General features: G+C 41.7%; 1 protein-coding gene across 3 annotated transcripts in view; it reads left to right on the forward strand.

Moving 5' to 3' along the window:
* The window catches only part of CEP78 (centrosomal protein 78), a 243,015-nt gene extending 221,963 nt beyond the window's left edge, over window positions 1-21,052 (forward strand). For 2 of the 3 annotated variants that reach the window (XM_029616524.1, XM_029616516.1), the window contains exons 15-16: window positions 9,910-10,060; window positions 20,289-21,052. In XM_029616524.1, the coding sequence (XP_029472384.1) occupies window positions 9,910-10,060; window positions 20,289-20,765 (628 nt within the window). In that variant the 3' untranslated portion in view covers window positions 20,766-21,052. Of the gene's footprint in view, window positions 1-6,181; window positions 6,336-9,909; window positions 10,061-20,288 lie in introns of those variants that run through there. The other variant, XM_029616532.1, reaches the window with a different exon arrangement.
* The last annotated feature ends 1,823 nt before the right edge of the window (window positions 21,053-22,875 follow it).

The raw sequence follows: 22,875 nt of genomic DNA on the forward strand, positions 1-22,875 counted from the left end.
TTTTATCCTCCCTTTCCCAGTTAAAGGGGTCGACATCAGATTCAAGCTGGGGTGTGGTTCTTCCTCTTGAGTTTGGAGGTACCTTTCCCCTCTGTCTCTTGGTCAGCTACAGAACTATAATTTTCCTGTCTCCGTTGTCGCTGGGATTTTGGCGTCTTTGAGACCTTAGGAAAGAAGTCCATTCTTCTATGGGGAAGAGTTCTGGAGATGGTAACCCCTCATTATTGGTGATGGGTGTTTACCTTGTGAGCAGGGAGCAAAGACTGCCAATTAGGATGGGGTAGGGAAGCATGGAAGAACCCCCACTTCTATTTTGTCTAGGCTGACGGGTGTCTTTAACTGCGGTTGGTAAGTTGGATATTGTCTGTGGTTGCCTTATGTGCAGGTCAACACTACCACATTATCATGGTTGATTTGGACCCATTTCATCAGCTCATGTCTAATGAGGGTCTTCATGCTTCCCGAATCTATCAGGGCCTCCATAGGGATGCCATCTACTTCGACTGAGATTACAAAACTGTCTATCTTTTGCTTGGGAATGTCTGCAAAATGACAATAATGTGGAGTCACTGCATTAATGTCCATAGCTGCTGCTTCATGGAGGGGACCGTCCCGGGAGAAATGGCCACTTTCTACCCAAGCGAAACATGGGGGTCTCCCCACATTAGGCTCTGGGGTTACGACTCACGTTTGGGCCTGCTCTTCCAGCAGCAGCTGGAACCTCTGAATCTTAAGATCTTGTCGGCCTCTGTCTGCTCCATACCTTCTCAGGGGAATGCAGTGTTTGTGGCAAAGAGTGAGCCTGGTAGTAGGCCTCAGCCATTTCTAAGGCCTTTTCCAGCATCAGATTTGGTTATTGGTAGACACACTGCTGCAGGGGCCGTCCTAGGCCATCTATGGAAAAGGTTTCTTGGACTCTCCCCAGGCTGCAGAAAGCCAGACTGGAAGTTTTGTCGATTAGTGAGCCCGGCTCTCTAAAGAATGGCGGTCTTAACTTCCTGGTATGTGGGTAGGTCGCCCACCTGTCCTCTGACCAGCCAGTCTAGTAGTCCACTCAAAATCTTTTAAGAAGCTGTCGAGGTCCTATCCAGGTGACATCTTTGTTGCACTGGAAGTGGACCCTTGGGCCGAGGTGGAGTTGTAGGAGTCCCCACCGATGCAGGCAGAGAGAGCTGATGGACGGAGACCGGCTGGACTTCACCAATACCAGCCCTTGTTCCCCGCGGGTAGAGCCTTTGGATGCTGGGGCCGGCTGGACTTAGGTGGCCTCCGATGGTGGTTGTCGATGGGTGGATCGAGGTCAGCCCAGATGCAGCAACTACTAGTATAGGTATCAGTCTGTACTGGACGAGGCGGAGTCCCGGAGACCCAGGCGCCAATAGGAACACAGTCTGACAGAGGGCGCCCGAGCAAGAGCAGGCTGAAGCCTGAATGAACCACGTCCAGGGCAAAAGCTGAAGAGGCGTCTTTAAGCAAGCTAGGATCAGGGCTGGCAGCAGTCTGGAAGCAGTGGCAAGCAAGGCTGAGGTCCAGATGAGGAGAGAGTCAAAGGATGGTCAGAAGAAGCAGAAGTCCAGGGCTGGAGAGAGGCAACGGCGTAGTCAGGCAATGCAGAGGTCCGGGGCTGGAGAGAGGCAACGGAGTATTCAGGTAATGCAGAGGTCCGGGGCTGGAGAGAGGCAACGGAGTAGTCAGGCACTGCAGAGGTCAAACCAGGTTAACAATCTGAAGGAGAGATGAAGGAACAGGAACAAGGAAACAGGAATGAAGGCAATCAGGATCGGGAACCAGGAACTGAAGAGGCAACGAGTACTCAACTAGCGAGGGGACCTGTTGCAAAGGCAATTTGAGAGAGTGGAGCCCGGGCTTATATACGGGAGCTCAGCAGACATCATCCGGGGCTGTGGCCAGATTCCTGCCATGGGCCCTATTTAAGGACTAGCGGTGCCCGCACGCGCCTAGGGAGGAGCGTGGCGCTGGTCAGGATGGCGTCTCTCCGCGGGCCACGTGGAGAGGCCCGACGTGGAACATCTGGAGCTGCAGCAGAGCTGGAGGTCCCGGGGGTGGCCAGAGGATGGAGCTGGCGGTTCACAGCTGCCAGAGACGAGGGACCAGGTGCTGGATCACTTTGAAAGAGATGAGGGAGCCGATCCACGGGTCTGCCGCGGCCGGCGCATGTTACAATCTTAAGTATGGCTGTGGCAAAGGGAGGTGGTTTAATTACCACAGTTTGCACTGCCTGTGCTACTTGAGTCAGTATTGTGTTCTGCTCCTGCAATGTGTGTTGCTGGTTTATTTGGAGCTGCAAAGCATTTTGCAGTTGTTGCTGCCCAGTAGCCAGAATTCATATGATTTGCTCCATTTTTGCCTGCATTCTGGGCAAACACCTCTCTGGAGGAAGGCGAGAGAGAGAAAAAAACAAAATCCTGCCTCACTTCTTGAACCCCCTGTATCTCCCTTAGCCTGGTTGTAATGCTATTAGGTGAGAAACAAGGAAGGCCCCAGGAAACGGAAAAAAATAAAATCTCTGAAGTGTGTGTGGGGTTGTTTTTTTGTTTTGTTTTTTTATATATTCTGCAGCTATGGGTTGGTGCCTGTGATTCCCTCTTTAGGCCACCAAATCTTACCTCTGCAACCACGTGTAGCTTATGGATCGGCCATGGCATCTGGAACTGCCAAGGAATACAGCAAGACTTGGGTGTTCTGGTCAGGAACAAGGATTTATTTACAGAAGTCAAAATAAACAGCAAATCAAAAGTAGCTCACATAGCTTTAATCATGAAGCAGTTCATATATATTCAGTACGGGCGTACTATGGGCTTGTAGCATCTCCCCAGGGCCTCCTGAATTCCTCTAGGTCCTGATCCCTTATAGTGTTAGGGAACCTCCTGGGACCTAAAATCCTTTGTGCCTCTGTGGCTTAAGTTGGACTGGGGCAGATGGCTCTAGCTGGGGTTTTAAACTCTGTCACACCCAGCTGAATTTTATCTGGGTAAAAAGACATGCTGCTGGGGGCGTTCTTGTGGCATGTTTTCAGCTTGTCTGGACAGCACTGATAGTGCTGTATAGACAAAATTAGCTGGGTAAGTCTCTGATCTGATAAATACCTGGCCTAAGATTATCCGAATAACTTTATCTGGGTATATTCAGTGGAAAACTGTTTTAGACTGGAGGAGCCACATAGCAATTAGAGTAGCAGGCTGTGAACTAGGGAAGGCAGGGTTCAAATCCTACTCAAACTCTTTGTGTCCTTGGGCATGTCATTTCACCCTCCATCGCCTCAGATACAGACCAGGGACATTAACTTTCAAAGGAGTGCTTGGGTGCACATTGTTGAATGTGTGTCAGCGCACGTGCAGATACGCAGCCATTTTATAACGTGTGCACATATGCTCATATGTGTGTTCCCAATTTTGCAAGTAGGTGTGCACAGCTGCATAAAGTTGGGTTTGAGCCGCGCAAGTGTGAGAATTTTATAACAGGCACATGTCCACTCCAGTTTGTTCCCCAGTTCAACCAGTCTAGAGCTGGATCCTTGAAACCCCTGGTTCTTTACCCTGCATTCCCTACCCCAGTTACCCCAGACTCCTCAAACCCCTCTCAGATGCCTGTTTATTTAAAACTTATACCACCTCCATAGCAGAAGCAGCTCTGGACCTGGGCACGTGCTCAGGCACATAGGTACTTGCACACCTATCCCTTGGCCCCACTGCAGAATGCCCATACCACGCCCCTTTTTCACTTGACGTGAGATATTTGTGTCTCGGGAGATATAACGCATGTAGGAGGCTTTTAAAATTGGGTGGACATGTGCATGTCCTTCATGTGTGCACATCTCCTAAATTTGGTGCACTTCCAGCTTTTAAAGTTCATCTTTTAGATTGTAAGTCTTCTGGGGACAGGGAAATATCTTCAATGCCTAAATGTAATCAGCTTTGAAGTGTCATAAAGGCAGAATATGATTAAAATGTTGTTAATATTTCTGCTGAATATCCGGCTAAAGTTATCCAGGTAATCTTGCCAGTTGTCAGCTTATTCAGTTTGAACTTTATTCTTTGTGTGTACCTGAGTAAAAGCAATTATCTTAAATATTTCCTCTGTAGTAAATTGGAGTCATTAATAATTTGTAATTTGGTATTGTTCCAAGATAATTAAAATGTTAATATAACTTTCTGGTTTTACCATTGTTATATTCTCTTTCTGCTAAGTTCCCCAAATCAGGTAACATTACTACTAACCTCTGTATCTGTCTCAAGCATGCTTCAGTTCTATCCCGGTTTTGGTTATTGTCACATTGCTGATAAGCCATTCCAGGCATCCATCACACTCTCAAAGAATTGTCTCCTCATATACGCTGAGCCTTCCTCCCAGCCTCCAACTTGATAACATAACCCATTGTCCTTTAGATTTTATTCCTATGGAAAATGCCACCTTAAATTTAAATGAAGCCTGGGTATTTGAATTTTTGTTATCCCTCTTCTTTCCTTCAGAGAATGCATTTTGAGTTCATTAAGCCCATTTTATATAGGATTTCTTTTATAGGCCCTGTAGGATTTTTGGTAGCCTCTCTTATAATGGTTTCCATTCTCTTAACAGAACCTGGTGCAGTAATGAAATGTGGGCTTTTTTCAGATATGTATGTCTGAAAAATGCTTTCTCTGCATCACCTTAAAGCAGGGATTCCTTCTTTCTGTACCTACCATATGAGGTCTATGATTTTGTGGACATTGTCTGCAGCCATCCAACCAGATATGAAGCCCACTTGATCAGAGTGGATCAGCCAACACTTTGGCCAAGATCTTGAGATCAATATTAAGGAGTAAGATTGGTGTATAGGAGCTACATGTCGCCGGATCTCTTCCAGCCTTAGTTGTCACAGATATTCCCCGATAGATTGGCTCAAGGTAACAGGGTGCCACTATCCTTTAGATAGTTAAACATTCTAGTCAGAGGTGAAGTAATCAGGGATGCTGTATGTCTTTGGTTTTATAATATGTATTTTATATTGTAAACTGCCCAAAACAGATGTCTGGTAATTGGGCAGATAAGAAAATACTGTAAATAAATAGTTTGTAAAATCTGGCGGTAAAGCCATCTAAGCCCGGAGCCTTACCCATTTTGAGATTCTTGATAACAGGGCCAGAAGACTTAGTTATTTCCCTGTCAAGCAGATTCTGGTGTTCTAGAGTTAGTCTCCGCAGTCCATCCCATTAGCTCTGTACATTTTTTCATAGAATTGTAAAAAAAATAAAATAAAATTCCTGATCTGTTAGTAGTCAGGATCTCTCCTGTTCTCCCTTTGATCTTAGCCACCTGATTTTGTATATTAACTGTTTTCAGTTTCTACGCTAGTTCTTTTGGTGGACTATATCAAAGCAATGGGCTATAATATCAAGATCCAGCAAGCTGAGTTAATCTCATGCCTGAGATATCTGCATCAGCATAGTCTGGCATATAGTGGGGCGGATTTTAAAAGCCCTGCTCGCGTAAATCCGCCCGGATTTACGCGAGCAGGGCCTTGCGCGCCGGCGCGCCTATTTTCCATAGGCCTGCCGGCGCGCGCAGAGGCCCGGGACTCACGTAAGTCCCGGGGTTTTTTGTCGGGGCCGATCATCGTGGCGTTTTGGGGGCGGGACGCGGCGTTTCGGGGGCGGGCATGGTTTTGGCCCGGAGCGGTCCGGGGGCATGGCCGCGCCCTCCGGAACTGCCCCTGGGTTGCGTCTCGGCGCGCCAGCAGCCCGCTGGCGCGCGTGGATTTACTTCTCCCTCCGGGAGGCATAAATCCGTGGACAAAGGTGGGGGGGGGTTTAGATAGGGCCGGGGGGGTGGGTTAGGTAGAGGAAGGGAGGGGAAGGTGAGGGGAGGGTGAAAGAGTTCCCTCCGAGGCCACTCCGATTTTGGAGCGGCCTCGGAGGGAACGGAGGCAGGCTGCGCGGCTCGGTGCGCGCCGGCTGCCCAAAATCGGCAGCCTTGCGCGCGCCGATCCAGGATTTTATAAGATACGCGCGGCTACGCTCGTATCTTATAAAATCCAGCGTACTTTTGTTTGCGCCTGGTGCGCCAACAAAAGTTCACGAACGTGCATTTTTTAAAAATCTACCCCAGAGTGTTTAGCTTTTCAAATGTAGCTGTCTTCTGGAGCATTGTGACCCTGACTCTTTCTCTTTGTTTATTTTTATAGGAAGCGCTCTCAATTAATTTATCTCCAAAACCTTTAAACAATCCCAAAGGGTTGAGGAGAGATGACATCCTGCTTAATGAACCTCAGATACTCTTGAATTTCTTCCGTTAACTGCATGCAATAGCTTTCATCATTTAATAAACTATCATTTAGTATCAAAAAATGTCTCCTCTTGTTTTGATTTGAGAAGTTTGTCAATCCAGATTGGTGCATGATCAGACCCCCTCGCATCCACTACCTGGCTAACCACTGTCTTCTCCACCAAGAAGAAATCAATCAGGGAATATGAATTATATGTGTTTTAGGGAAAAATGTGTAATCTCTAGCAGACAAATATATTCTCCAACCATCTACCAGATTCCACCTATCCAAGAAGAATTCAAGCTTATCTCTCTGTAACCTCATAACAGTCCCTCTTCCCATAGAATTATCTAAAGCAGGAATCAGTGTAAAATTGAAATCCCCTGCTATAAATTGACCTTTTGCTGTGGACTCCATGACATTTGTTAGGAAATCTGAAAAAGATCCCCTGATCCTTATTCAGAACATAGAGGTTCACAAAGAGTATACCTCAAACCTCACCCAGAATTGCACAAGAATGTATCTCCCTTCTGTGTCTCAATAACATGTTATAAGTTCAAAGAGGAAATCTCTGGCAAATAGAATTCCCACTCCTATGTATTTCCCATATTTAGAGCAGACAACAAAGAACATATGTGGAAAATCCTTTGATTGCATCAGGTGCTTGTACCACTTTTTTCGAATGCGTTTCTTGAATCAGAACTATTGATGCTTGTAAGTGGGCCATTTCACTATAAAACAGCTGCCACTTCCAGTATGAGTTAAGACTCTTTACATTAAAGGACAGAATTCTGAACTTCGACATCAGTTGATATCTGTTAGAGATCCTCATTACCCAACCCCGGGGCCCAGCCTATAACACTCCTCCCCCTTTGCATTACTCCTCAAATCCTACATACCCCTAAGCACTTTTCCCTGATACCTTCCTTCCTCTACAAACATACCAGCTACTCACAACAACCATATAGTCCCATCTTACTCACAGCCCCTCCCCTTTCACAATCTAATTCTGTTTCCCCTCCAACAGGAGGTGTGGTCATTACCCCAGATGTACCCAGACTCCGTAGAGCATATTGCAGTAAGAGAACTTAAGAACAGAGTAGCACATCTACCCCAAGATGAAATTGCAAAACCAAGCCCCATCAAATAAACAAGGCATTAGGAAATTAAGTCTTAAGACCCAGCAAACCCCTACTTTACTAGTGTAATATCTCAAGCACTGTAGGGATATGGATCAGCTCAATCAACAACCAATTTATATAATAGTGAAAACTGCCACCATTGACCGCATCGCTTCAGTTAAGTGTCTCTAGAAGAGGCAGATCCTCCTGACTGTCTGCGCAGGTATTTGCCCCCTTTACTGACTCATTGCCAGCATGGTAGTCATCACTGGGCACAGCAGTTGTGGGAGTTGGTCTAGATATGTATGACTCTGAAAAGCCTGCATCTTTAAGAATAGCATCTGCCTCCGTTGATCATAAAGGAGAGCCCAGACGGGTAAAGCCAATGGCATTGTATGTTCTCCTTATGGAGGACAGCGGTTACATTTTTTATGTCCTGCCACTTGCAAAGTGTTATGGAAGACAGATCTTAAGAACATAAGAAAATGCCATACTGGGTCAGACCAAGGGTCCATCAAGCCCAGCATCCTGTTTCCAACAGTGGCCAATCCAGGCCATAAGAACCTGGCAAGTACCCAAAAACTAAGTCTAGTCCATGTTACCATTGCTAATGGCAGTGGCTATTCTCTAAGTGAACTTAATAGCAGGTAATGGACTTCTCCTCCAAGAACTTATCCAATCCTTTTTTAAACACAGCTATACTAACTGCACTAACCACATCCTCTGGCAACAAATTCCAGATTTTAATTGTGCGTTGAGTAAAAAAGAACTTTCTCCGATTAGTTTTAAATGTGCCCCATGCTAACTTCATGGAGTTCCCCCTCTATCAAGTTGCCTTCCCACTGCCAAGAACTTTGTTTCCTTGCTGCAATATAGATCCTGTCTTTCAGGGAAAAATTATGGAAACATACTATGTCACACGGTCTATTATTGAACTGCTGACCCACTGCACAGTGTGCCCATTCCAGGTCAATTGTCTCCTTTTCACCCTCCACACCTTCACCGGTATTCAGGATAGCTTTGCAAATGTTAGTCACCAGCTTTTTGCAGTTTGCATACTCAAGGGTCTCTGGTACCCCCCTGAAGTGTATATTGCATCTGCAGGACTGGTTTTCAAGGTCCTCTATTTTTTCTTGTAGTTTCACTTACTCTGCCAACAATTCTTTACAATGATTCCCCATGTTCTCCATTGCTTTAGGGTGTGTGTCTAGCCTAGTTTCAGATTCCTTCACCCTCCTGCTGATATCTGCTAACTTTTCCATAAAATCAGTTGTCATGAGCAAAATTTCTTGTTTGTGTTTCACATCATTTCACAAGTCATAAAACCACTCACAGAACTCAGCATGGGTAGGAATATATCCACATGCCGGGAGCTGCTCGCTGACTGCGTGTCTGGGGCCTGCTTCTGTTATATCACAGCTTTCAGACCTGGCCATGCCTGCTATCTTGCCTGCATCCCCACCTGATTTAGCATAGGAGAATTGCTTAAAGTCCAGCAATTTCTTTTTGGCCACCATGCTCTGATCTACCGCCTCAGATATACACCCAGTTAAGTGCAACTTGCCTGCGGTTGCTCTATAGAGTCAGGAGCTCAGATTCAAGCTGCCACCAGAGGTGCTGACATCATTTCCTCCTTCCATGTATGCTAATTTTATGCACATATCTCCTTTGAAAATTAACTCATATGATTTTTACCAACGATTGTATGAGCGAGTACAATGTATTACACTGTATCATCTTCATTAATTGTGCTTCTGATTGATTTGCCAGAAGCAAGACATTATTGAAAAAAGGATGAATTTACATAAAATTTGAATTAATCGGTCACTTTTGCAAATTTTTGTTGGTCTATGAAATATTTAATCATAGAATCTAATTTAAAGAAATAGCCACTTCTATAAACTGGTACCATAGCATTTCCTCTAAATCTAGCTATGACTATATCTTTCTATTTCTATATCATTTCATGTATAGGTGCACTCAGATCCTGATATTATGCTGTCATAATAGGTCAATTTTCAGTTGAAATTGTTACCTCAGTTTTTAATTCTTGTGTTAACTGTACATCACACAGATTTCTTTAATATGATTTTAGTTATACATGCAAAATAATGATTCTTTGCTAGAATCAGCAGTGATGATAAAGCAGCGTTCTTAATATACATAACCCATATTAAACAGGATGCACTGTGTTCCCAATTCTGTCTGCATTTATATTTATCTATTGGCTGCCTCCTGATCCTAATACTTACACTGACTTTATTGCTTCTGCTGTCCCTGACTTTTGAAACAGTGTTTGTCAGCTGACTAAGCAAGGCATGAGATTATCTATTCTTCAGAAAGATCTAATACAGAGAATATTTGCTCATTGGGCATCCCCAAGATTCTGTTGACATTGGTAAGCTGCTTGAGCATCATTTTTAGCACAACCCTGAGATGCTCTCGTAGATGTGATGCCCTTTTCACCACAGCTCCCCGCTGTCTGTGTATGTATATATGCATTTTTATTTTCCTTTACTTTTGCAGGCTTGGGCAGCTAGCAGCTATGGCTGGAATAGATCATTCAGATTTTGGTGTCTTGGGACACCCCCAAATGTCTTCTACACTTGGTAAACATACTTCTCAGCAATCAACTGAAGTAAGCCAGAAAGCACAAGAATTCTTACGGAACAGCAAAGTAAGTGAAGATTGTAACACAGTAAATGACAGCAGATAAAGACCAAAATGGTCCATCCGGTCTGCCTAGAAAGTTATCTTATTTTTTTTAATTTTTAAATTATATTTTTAGGGTAGTAGCAATTGCCACTCTGTGCAGGCTATTCACAACCCTTCTGTTAAAGGTAGTAGATGTGTCTGTGTAGGAATCCATGCCATCTGCTTAACAATGTAACCAAAGAACATAAGAAATTGCCATACTGGGTCAGACCAAGGGTCCATAAAGCCCAGCATCCTGTTTCCAACAGTGGCCAATCCAGGCTGCAAGTACCTGGCAAGTACCCAAACATTAAGTAGATCTCATGCTACTGATGCCAGTAATAACAGTGGCTATTCTCTAAGTCAACGTGATTAATAGCAGTTAATGGACGACTCCAAGAATTTATCCAAACCTTTTTTTAAACCCAGCTACACTAACTGCACTAATCTCATCTTCTGGCAACAAATTCCAGAGCTTAATTATGCATGAACATCATGGTCAGAAATGTGCATCAATTCTGCAACTTCGAAAACTACCACAAAATTTACTTTTGTTTGCAGTATTTATTACTGGCCATAGATTTATAGTAAACTGCTCTATAGCCTTCCTCTGGACTACTTTGCCCAGCCTATCTCTGCAGCAAAGGTCCATCAGTCTTCAGTTGCTATAACTATTATCACTGAGGCTAGTTACACTGCTCCTACTGTGTTTGTGCCTCAGTCGTAGCCAGCCCCAATTTGTGCCATGTAGGTCCTTTTTACTGCCACTTGGGCTAGCCCTGGCAGCTGTTGATCTGCTGCTCTGTTGCCCCTGCTATCACCATAAAGTATGACATCAGCAGCTCCTGTTGTACATATACCAGTACTGCCAGCTTCTGCTTGCTGCTTCCTTTTGCTGTTATGGAGACTGATCCATTTTCAATAAAGCCTGCCTAGGAGATGTTTATGCTATCAATGCCTGCTTGGATAACGTGACCAGATCAGGAAAGTCTGGAATGTTTTTATTCTTTGCATACAACAGCACAATTTCTCAAGCTGTTTTTTAGCTCCATAACTAGGAATAAGATCTGTTGTGAAAAACTGAATTTTGCATTGATTCTAGTGCTCAAGTAACATTTTTAATACTTTAAATATAATATACTGAAAGTTACAACGTTATGCTTTTTTCTGTAAATATTTAAACATTTCTGTCCATTCCGTAAACCACCTGACTTCACACGTGGGTTATTAGAGTTGTTTCATTGCCTTTTGTTCTGTTTTGTTCTCTTAATCTGAGCTTGTTGACAGGAACATAGAATTTGATTTTTTTTGTCCATGGAAAAGCAGGACAGTAATCAGTCACACAATTAGATGACATTATCTGATGATGCTGAAACAAAAAACTTTTTCATAGTTCAGAAAAACCACTTCAGTTTTTCTGAGCATGCACAGGGGTCGTATGTCACCACCAAAATGCATCTCCTCAGTCTCTTTTTCTTCTGCTCTTAGTTTTAGTTCTCTTTCTAATGGCGGAAAAGAAATTGGGCTTCAAAAGATGTCTCTGATGTTCCTACAAGATATCTTTAGCAGATCTTCAAGATCACTTCCTTCTTTGTTTGGGCAGTTGCATGATGACCCTAACTGCACTGCCTATGCCTGAATATCTCCCAGGGCAGTGAGAATGGAAGATCAGCATAATCGTTAGGGTATTGGGCTGAGAACCAGGGGAAAACAGGATTCAAGTCCCACTGCTGGTACTTGTGAGCTTGAGCAAATCATTTCACTCTTATTGCCTAAGATACAAATGTAGGAACCTATTTGCTACCATTTTTTTTCCATAGTAAAAGGTGAGAGCTAAATATATAAACAAAATTCAGAAGCTTCATACTTAATTTTTGAATTCTCAACTATATGGAGCAGCAAAAAGGACACAGTTATCAGCTTTGGAACCAGGGCCCAAAGAAAAAAGGTCAGAGTCCTTTCATGCTAAGCATCATGATTTGGGAAAGTCTTTTTGCGGACATCATTTCCTCTCTGAGAGAGAGAAACTGCAATCTTTGGCACTAAAGCAGGTAGGCACCAAGATGCTGATGACTCCCTTGGTGCACAGAATTAAGACGCCTTTACTCTTTGGTGCAAACGTCTTGCACCAGAATTCAGGAGGAATTTCAATTTCTCAGCAGTCTACAGTTAGCAGATTCATGAAAGACCTAAATCATCTTGGTCTTCCAGTTAAAGATCCTCCTGCTCCTTGGGATCTAGATGTAGTTTTTCTTCAGCTCATGACTGACATTGCCCTTTGGCTGGAAGCTCAAAGTTATTTTCTTGAAAGGTTTTTTTTTTTTAATAGTTTTAACCGCTGCCCTCAGAGTAAGCTAGTTACAAGCACTAGTTTCGTACTCTGTGTACCCAAATTTTCAACTACAAAGTACTTCTGAAAACTCATCCTAAATTTCTGCCAAAAGTGATCTCTCCATTTTATTTGAATCAATGCATTTTATTACTGATAGTTTTTCTGAGACCACATGCTAATAAAGACAGCGTCTTACAGAAAATCTTCTCAGCTATTCATCTCTTTTAACACAGATTTTCAGTTGCAAAACAAACTTTTTCCACATGGATTTCTGATTGTATTTTGTTCTAATCAGTCATGGCAACAACTTCAAAGTAAGATAAAAGCCTGTGATGTCGAGAGATCACATGATGCAGTGAGCCGGGGAAGACATGGGTCCCTGAGCTGTAGGTGCCTTCCCCTTGAATCCAATGTCATCTGGATGGAGAATGGCTATAATAATTTTTTCTGCTTAGTGGTGACCCTACTCGCTTATGGACAGATTTATTACTAAATATCCAAATGTCAACTCATCTAGCGAGGAAAGAAAAGGAGAAGCCATGCTTACCCGAGGTAAAAATGGCTGCTGCCAAAGATCCTGCTTCCACAGTTTCTCTTAATGACGCTGCCATGGCAGACCTTAAAGCGGCTGTAGTAGCAGCACTGAATATGAAGTTTGAGAACTTAGCGCAAATAGCAGAGGTTAAAGCGTCACTGTCGGACTTTCATTTCAGACTTGAAATGGTTGAAAGCTGGGTGGGCTTAGTGGAGGATGACACGTTAGCTTTGACAAAATCGTCAAATTCTAAAAACTATTGGGAACATAGGAAACAAAAGTAGACAATCTTGAAAATAGAGCCAGGAAATCTAACCTCCATTTTTTGGGCTTCGCTGATAGCATTATGAATGTGAAAGTGCAAGAAGTGATAGAGCAATTACTTCCCATGGAGTTAGAACTGATAGGCTGTATATGGGTGGAACGAGCATCCCACGTGGGAGCTGTCTGCTGGCAGAAATAAACCGAGAGTGGTAATCGCCAAGATACTCATTTATGCCCACAAAGCCCTTATTCTGCAAGCCTATCATAAGAAAAAAGAGCATTTTCTAATATTCCAAGACTTCCCAATGAGAGTGTCGTCTCAATGGCGAGAATTCACTCCAATTTGTACAGAACTTGTTAAGCAGCAGATTCGCTTTGCACTGCTATACCCTACCAGGCTTAAAGTATGGTCTAACAATGGTACTCAAATGTTCAATTTAATAAAGGAAGCTAAAGCCTTCTTGCAAACATTTTTGAACTCTGCAGAATAATTCATCACTTGCTATCGAGTTTTTGTGATTTTGGTTCCTGTTTGGAAAAAAGACACAATGGAAATAGGATTGTTTTTGCAGCAAGATTTGTACACAGTGGAATATAACATCTCTGTAGGAAGGTCCCGTTCAGCGAGATATGCAGCATCTGTTATGTAAGGGCCTTGCATATGGTCACAAAGGCAAGGGGAATTTTATGGGCCATGCAATGGACCAGTGAGATGGTATGGTTCTTTTCTGCTGTGACTGTGTAAGTTTTTTATGTCCCTGCTGCTCTCAATAGGGAATACATTGACAGACATCGTGCTATTTTTGTTCTTCTGTCGGGATATAAAGATGAGTCCATGGAGAATCCAATGTCCTCTACCAAAGGATCTCTATAATGGAATGTTTCATATTGAAGGATTCTACCATGGGTTTGTTAATAACTCAGCAACTCAAGAAGTCTTCTGAACTCTAGTTAGAAAATCTTCCTAGTCTGCATAAATCCTTCCCATGTCTCATAAAAAAGATAGTTTGTTAGTATTTGCTGAGAAATGTGTTGGTTGTAACTTCTCTGTGGGTTCTGAATTGTGTGAAATTCATACACATGATTTCTGTTTTTTAAGCTCACCTGGGTTATTACCGTTTATGAGAATTATAATATTCATATGTTTTCGGTAAATTGGGCAATTAAAGGGAGGGTAGGGAGAAAGCACCCAAACACACCTAGTGTGACTCAGGCTCTCTGGTAGAGAGTTTCTATTTTATAGGAAAAATGGGAAGAATTTAGAGAAGGGATAAAGAAAGGGGAAGGTTGGGCAGGGGGCAAGGGAGGGGGCAGGGATTTGGGAAGTGGGATTGGGAGGGGAGAGATCCTTTCTAGTTTGGAAAGAAGATAAAGTAGATGTAAGTATATTAAGGAGGTTATCCAATACCTGGGTAATTTGGAATATGTTGAGGATTCCCAGGAAATATTACATTATGAAGATTACATTATCTGTTTGGTGTAGATGGGGAGTTCTATTAGATTTGTAACTTGGCATGTGGCTGGAGTGGGCACTTCAGTAAAAAGAGAGAAGGTAATTTCTAATCTAAATAGACTTACGGGTTCAGTTTTGTTTTTGCAGGAAACCAGTTTGAAGTTTAAAAAAAACAAAAAAGAAATTAATCAAGTATTTGCTGCACAAGGCTCCTCCAACAGCTATAGAGTTGTAATTCTAATACATAAATCGGTCTCTTCAAGTGCAGAATTTGATCATGGATCACAGAGGACATTGTTATAATTTTGGATGTATTGATTGGTAAACCAATGATTTTGGCCTCAATATATATGGGCCACATTATGATCATAAATTTTTTTACAGAAATTACGTCTCATATCCTTTCGTTGGGGAGGGCATCAGTTGTCTTTAGGGGTAATCTAAACTGTATAGCAGAACTGACCCTAGACCTTACATTTAGTAGTAAAATATGCCCATTGGGATCATCACAGGGTATTCCTTTTCTATGTGATACATTGCAAGTAATGGATGTGTGGGGGATTTTAAATCCATGTACTAGAGATTTTACCTATATGCCCATTCTAATGGTTCTAAATCTAGAATAATTATATGTTGGTATCAGTCTTTTTTTCAAAGCTGAGCATTTCTTATATTGAGCTTATGGTAATTCCTGACCACTGTCCAGTATTATGGGGCAGATTTTAAAAGCCCTGCGCGCGCATAAATCCAGCCGGATGTTGCATAGGCCGCTGGCATGCGCAAAGCCAGGGGGGCAGTGCGGCATTCGGTGGTGGGGCTGTGGGCGTGGTGCTATTCCGGGGGTGTGGCCGAGGCCTCCGAACCAGCCCCCAGGCCGGGGAATGGCCCTCCGGCGCGCGCAAGTTACGCCTGACTCGGGCAGGCGTAACTTTCGTAACAAAGGTGGGGGGGATTTAGTTAGGGCTGGGGGGTGGGGAAGGGAGGGGAAGGTGGGGGGGGGGGGGGGCGGAAAAAAGTTCCCTCCGAGGCCGCTCCGATTTCAGAGCGGCCTCGGAGGGAACGGAGGCAGGCTGCTCAGCTCGGCGCGCGCAGGTTGTACAATTGTGTACCCCCCTGCGCGCGCCGACCCTGGATTTTATAACATGCGCGCGGCAGCACGCGCATGTTGTAAAATCGGGCGTAGATTTGTTCGCGCCGAGTTGCGGGAACAAATCTACGCCTGCGCATAACTTTAAAAATCTACCCCATGTGTACCTCAGGGGAAGGGTAGGTTAAATGGATTCTCTTAACTGGAAAATGCCACAGTGGCTAATTCAGGACAAGGCTTTTAAATATTTTCTGTTTGTGGCAAGATTTTGAAAAAAACAATATCAACATAAGTCTGAACCAATTCAGTTCTGGTAAACTGCAAAAGTGGTATTTAAGGAAGACATAATCAGCTATACTATCCGCAGCAAACGAGAGTTAGATAAGGATATTTTAGCTCTGACTAAACAATTGAATCAGCAAAAACAAAAATTAAATTCACAATCTTCTCTAGAACGCCAACAAAAGTTTTTTATTAAGGTAAGTGCTGAATGATGATTTGCATAAGAGAGCAACATCTTCTTTGTTTTCCCTGCAACATAGACTTTTTCTTTTTGGGAATTTGGTAAAATGTTTGCTAATATTAGAGGTGATTGCAAATCAGCATTTGTCTCTTGTCCGAGGACACATTCCAGTGAGTTAGTTAATACAGCTTCTGGAATTACGGTAGTAAGACTTTTCAGGATTATTATAAATTATTATATATGGCAGAGAAAGATCCTGAAGACAGGGAGCAATTTATGGAGGCTATCAATCTGCCTACCTTATCACCTCTCCAGTTGGAGAGATTAAATGATCTCATGCAACTGTAATTCTTCTTAGTTAATGTGCTGTTTTTGTTTATAGGACCATCATAACACCTGCGGGCATACCAGCATATTTTAGCTTAAGGTTTTGCCACTACAGGTCGTGTTTAATCATTGGTCCGAGTCCTTTATTATTTCTTTATATTCTATTTTTTTGTTTTTAATGTTTTTTGTAAAATATGTACCGGGGTAATACCTTCCTTGACTTGGCTCAAACTTTTAAAAGACGTGATTTCAAAAGACGTGACTGGACTTTAAATAATCACGTCTTTTGAAAGTTTGAGCCAAGTCAAGGAAGGTATTACCCCGGTACATATTTTACAAAAAACATTAAAAGCAAAAAAATAGAATATAAAGAAATAATAAAGGACTCGGACCAATGATTAAACACGACCTGTAGTGGCAAAACCTTAAGCTAAAATATGCTGGTATGCCCGCAGGTGTTATGATGGTCCTATAAACAAAAACAGCACATTAACTAAGAAGAATTACAGTTGCATGACGTCTTTCTAGTGAGAATTGTGTTCGTTGAGTCTTAAACATAACTGTTGACATTGTGTGAGAGATTAAATGATCCCATCTGGATCTTGGCGGTTGCCGCAGTTATAAAAGAGTTCTAAAATTTTAAGGCTCTGGGACAAGATGGCTTGACAGCATGTTTTTTTTTGTTTTTTGTTTTTTTTTTTACAAAACACTGAATCCCATTGTGCTACAGATGTTTGACACTATGGTATATTTGGGTAAAATGATACCGGTAGATATGCTCAAAATGGCGCATATTATTGCTCTTCCCAAACCAGGACAGGATCTTCTTATAGGTCAATCCCCCTACTAAATGTTGATATGAAAATCTATGTAAAACGACATATTGCCGGCTTTAATTTCTAAAGAACAGGCAGGGTTTGTGAAGGGGAGATGCTCAAGTATTAATGTATGGCGTATTTTCCTGTTAATTGAATTGTGTAAATGAAATCACTTCACTGACCCCCTACTGGTAGGGTTTGATGCAGAAAAGGCCTTTGATAGGGTCTCGTGATCTTAAATATATTCTAGACAAATTTGTTTTTTCAGGATTTTTCAATCAAACCATTCAAGTCCTTTGTGCTAATCCCATGGCAGTCTCTCTACACTTTTTCAGTTGACTAGGAGCACCTATCAGGGATGGTCCACTATGTTATTATTTATACTTACTTTAGAACCTCTAGTACATGCTATTAATGATATTCCTGAAAACCACACTACTTTTAATAATTTTCCCCTTCTATCTTCTTTATTAATTGTCGATTATATTCTCTTATTTATCCTTCATGCAAAGAGTCATCTTCTAGTAGTTTTGGAAATTTTTCAAATGTGTGGGAGTTTTTCAGGTCTTAACCTAAATCTTGAGAAATCTGAAGCTTTAGATATCATGGGCCACTTGAAGGGAAATTGGCCTTTCCTTTACGTTGGGTAGAGGACTCGATTAAATATCTAGGAGTTCATATTCATAGAGACAGGTTTGTGGTATCAAGTTAATATACCACCCATCATACGGGAATGTAAGAAGTGTATCCAGAGTTGGAATAGGTTTCTGCTATTGTTAATGGGAAGGATTGCATTGCTTAAAATGTCCCTCCTTCCCAAACTATTATATATTTTGCAAATGATGCCTTTGATATTGAAGCGGAAGGATATTAAGGTGATGCAGCAACTCTCCTCTAGGTTTGTGAGGAATGAACATAGAGCTAGAGTTTCCTTTGCTAAACTTACAATCCCCTTTTTAGAGGGAGGCTGAGGATTCCATAATTTGAGATGTTACAACTTAGCAAGTACGCTGAGCCCTAGGTGACTGGCTTTAGTAGAGCAACTGCTATGCAGATGCAGTAAAAGGTTTTGCTTACCCTTATGACCTACTTTTTCTGCTCCATTCAGGAACTAAAGATATATCAGAGTATCTATCCAATAATGTACTGATAAAGTCCATGCAATATGGCTGGAAAAGCATAAGAAGATTGTCGCTCTCTTGGAAGTTATCTCCTTGGTTGCCCATTTGTGGTAATCTTTGGATTAAGTTGGGAGAATCAAGTAAAATATTCTCATGAATAACTCATGTTTTTATTGATTATCAAAGCAAACAAATGTTCTTTCTTAAATATGGTCAAGAACACTTTTACTTTCAGGCAATAGATTTTTTGCCTTACCTCCAAATAGCTAGTTTTCTTTCAAAATAGTTAGCAATTAAAACGATAACCCACTTTTCTGAACCATTTCAAAGTCTATTCTAATTGTTTAAAGGGAGTAAAAAATCTTTGGCTAGCTTATATAAATTTTTTAATTCAGTTATTTCACACACATTTTCATTTTGACAAGGTTGTAGAATACTGATCTGGGATCAGTTCTCGAGGATGATGATACATCTTCTAGTATAGATCTGTTTTATAAGAGCAACTCATCAATTCTGTTAAGGGAACAATATCTTAGAATTATTCATAGATTAACAATTTTGCCTTACCGAGCATACCAGATGAAATTTATAGCTACCCTAGGCTGCTTGAAATGTTCTGAAGTTAAGGCATCTTTGTGCTAGGGGTTGTGGGAGTGTCCCCAATCCATATTTTTTGGGTAAAGATTATGAAATTTATATCTGATACACTGGGGATTCAGGTATCAGCTCAGGCAACTGTGTCCTGGGAGTGATTTCTAATGATATTCATTGTACTAAATTTGAAACTGTTTTTGGTAAAGGGGGTCTGTATTGCCAAAAAAAACCCCGTATATTGGCTAAGTGGATTTTTAATGAAGTCCCTAAATTAAATTTTTGGATTTCGGAAATGTTACTTTTAAACTTGGATTATAAAACATGGTTTATGAATCTGCATGGGAAAAGATTTGCTTTCCACAAAATTTGGGATGTATTTATAGCGTTTACCTTCTTTGCAGGGGAATTATGCTCCAAAACCTACTTCTAATATCTTAAATGGCTGACATGGTAAATGAGTATTTAAGGTCTGCTCTGCTTCTCTCATTTGTACGATCCTCACTTTGAAGGAAGGGAGGGGGAGAACTGGGTGGTTTCAATTGTAAGCTGATGCTGAATGTATTTTGTGATTGTTATAAAATTAATAAAGATTTAAAAAAAGAAAAAAAGTCCATGAAGTTCGGGCAATGGCAGCATCCTTAGTCCATCTTTGTTCTGCTTCCATAGAAGAAATCTGCCACTTGGTTTTTTGTCCACACCTTTATGCTTATAATGGTTTAGAAAATGCTTCATGCTTAAGATAGCAGTTTTGGCAAAGCAATTCTCAAAAGTTTAACTTTTTTTTTTTTAAGCTACTTCCAGCCTCTATAAAAGTATGGATTGCATGTTTCACTGTTGATATAAAACTATAACAAATATTTACATGCAGCTCTTAGCTTGGGAATCCTCACTTGTGTGGCTACTTGCTGTCCTGTTTGTCCACAGAGAATGCAGTTGCTTACATCAGATGTTCTCTGTAGACAGCAGGAAACATCAGCTACCTAATCCTGTAGAGGTGAAATTTAGGTCTACTACAAAATCGGAGGAAACTCGCATGGTGGCAGCTGTGCAGGAACCCCTGCATATTCTCAGAAAAACCTTCTCATCTTTTCTGGGCCCTGAGAGCTTTTCCCTCTTGGCACTATCTGATATCATCCACTTGTATGGCTGATTTATCTTGTGGAGAATACCTGTTGCAGGAAAACAACTTTTGCTTTCTGGTCTCTTTCCATTTGCAGGCTTTAGCTGATGATGCGCCGTCTTCACCTCGAGAAGAATTCAAAGCCACTGATCAACTACTGCAACAGCAGGAAAATGAGAGGGAGAAAATCTGCATTGGCGCTGATATTCCAAGGAAGGAAAGGGAACTGCAGAAGGGCCATAGTTTGGTTTTCTTCCACACAAATGCTAGCAGAGAGGAAAACCCTATTAAAAAAGACCATTCTAGTGATAAGCCGTCTCCAAGTAGATCCCTTTCTTCCTCAGACTCTAACAAAAGTCTCAAAAGCATTGGCAGCAAAAAGTCTAATGATTCAGCCAATGATAAAAACCATCATCATGCCTCTCGAAGACATCCTTCTCATGGTAAAACCAAAATTAGTGAAGAGTTTTTAACAACTGGTTCCAAGAATGATATTGCAGGATCTGATTCTGAAATACAAGAGAATATCCATTCCGTAGCAAGTTTGGGAAGTGGGTCTGAGGAGAGAGTTTAGATTTGTATTTTGGTTTTTTTTTTTAACCCAAGATAAACCTTAATTGTGGCAATGACCCTTCTATGGATGTGTTTTAGATGAAGGAGTCTAGGGTCAGAGAATGGAAGAAATAGTTTTAAACACAGTGGGCTGGATTTTCAAAGCTCTTCACGTGTAAATCGCCTTACAAGGGCAGGGCCTATTTTATAAAGGCCCCGGGATGCTTCTAAGTCCCGGGGCTTTACTAAAGGGGCGGGGTAGGGCCGGAGCCAGAGGCCTCGAACACAGCGGCCGTTTGCTGGCAGGCGCAGAAGGTATGATAAGAATTGGGGGGGGGGGGCAGCTTAGGTTAGGGGGAATGGAAGTTTCCTCCCAGGCCGCTCCGGGAGGGGGGGGGGGGAGGCAGCGTGGCTCGGCGCAAGCAAAGTGCACAATTGTGCACCCCCTTGCGCCTGCCGACCCCCAATTTTATAGCATGCGTGCGCATGTTCTAAAATTGGGGGTGTGTGCACGCACATGTATGTCAGCACGCAGGTCTTAAAATCTACCCCAGTATATACTTGTAATTTCTATTCACTTGTCTGTTGCTTCCTATTATTTTCAGACTATTATTTCACTTGCTTGTCATAATTCTGACTCTATGCATTTTTTGTCTTTCTACTAATACAAAGTGCATTAATTGCCGTATCTCTTCCCCTCACCATCTGGTGTACAGTACAGTAGAGATACTAAATGCATATGAGAAGTATACCCTTAACAAAATGTGAACTCATAGGTTAAAAAAAATGATCCCCCACTTAAACATTCCAACAAGACACATAGTATCTATACTCTTTTGGCATTGCATGCACTGCAGGCTAAAATGTTGTATAGACATGGTTTATCTTTGGAACACATTAGATGGAAGGCAGAAACATGGTTAATTGTGTGCTTTCACGATGAGTGAAGACATAGATTTGTTATTCCCTTTTAAAAATCAAGTCATTGTTTCCATAAGCATCACAAGATGAGTAGCACTAGGTCCAGTATAGATCCTGGCAGGACACCACTGTTGGTCTTCCATCATTGGGAAAAATGGCTATTTAGTCTACCTTCATTTCCCAGCTGTCAGCCAGTTGTTGACCCATGTTGTTGACCCGGCCCCATACCGGTAAACAAAATGAGTTTTCAAAAATCTTTACCTCCTGTTCTGCAGGATGCCGGTATACAGCACACTAAAATATTCAGTTCAGTCTTCTGCAAATCATATCACTTCATTATTTAACATGATTTTATAATGTTTTTGTTTGCATTTCTGTTTCTGATGCCATTGTCAATCATTTTCTTAAAGAAGTCATGTACATATTTGCTTGTCACTGAAATTTGAATGTTTAATATTTATATTTTTTTCATGATTTCATTAATGAAAGAGTGCAATTTATTTTTCATTATAATATAACATGCTGTGAAAATACAATTTTTAAATAACATTTCTACAGTCTATATGAGCATTAAAGTTTATTTTCCCATATTTTAAAGCTATTTAATATAGCCATTGATGATCCTGTAGCCATCTATCAGATCATAACTAATCTTTGTGTGTATCCTGCCACTGTCAAACACATGCCCAGGAATGTCCTTTAAATTCAGACATTCTGAAGTAGGAGCGTGGTCATTTGAAACTGGTTATGGAATAGTTTGATCCCAAAGAAGAAATAGAAGCTGGGTATACTGATGCCTGTATTAAAGGCCAGACCTAATGAAGGGAAAGGGTAAATTAAAAAAACAAAAACTAGCTATGAAATACACACAGTGGAACTGAGCTGTTGCCTAATGATTATGGTGGGCTGCGAACCAGGGAAGCCAAGTTTCAGATCCTACTGCCACTCTTTGTGACATTGAAAAGACACTTTACCCTCCATTGCCTTAGGTACAAAGCTGGGGTCTGATTTACTAAAGCTTTATTCCCATAGTATGTCTATGGGAAAAATGCTTATTAAATTAGGCTCTTAGATTGTAAACACTCATGGGGGATAGAGAAATACCTACAGTACTTGAATTTAATCTGCTTTGAAGTACCGAAAGGTAGAATATAAATAAGTAGTCAAAATTAACGTTCTGAGTGCGACATCTTTTAGCTCTACATAAGATA

Source organism: Rhinatrema bivittatum, chromosome 1, assembly GCF_901001135.1.
Source record: "Rhinatrema bivittatum chromosome 1, aRhiBiv1.1, whole genome shotgun sequence".
Classification (NCBI taxonomy): Eukaryota; Metazoa; Chordata; class Amphibia; order Gymnophiona; family Rhinatrematidae; genus Rhinatrema; species Rhinatrema bivittatum.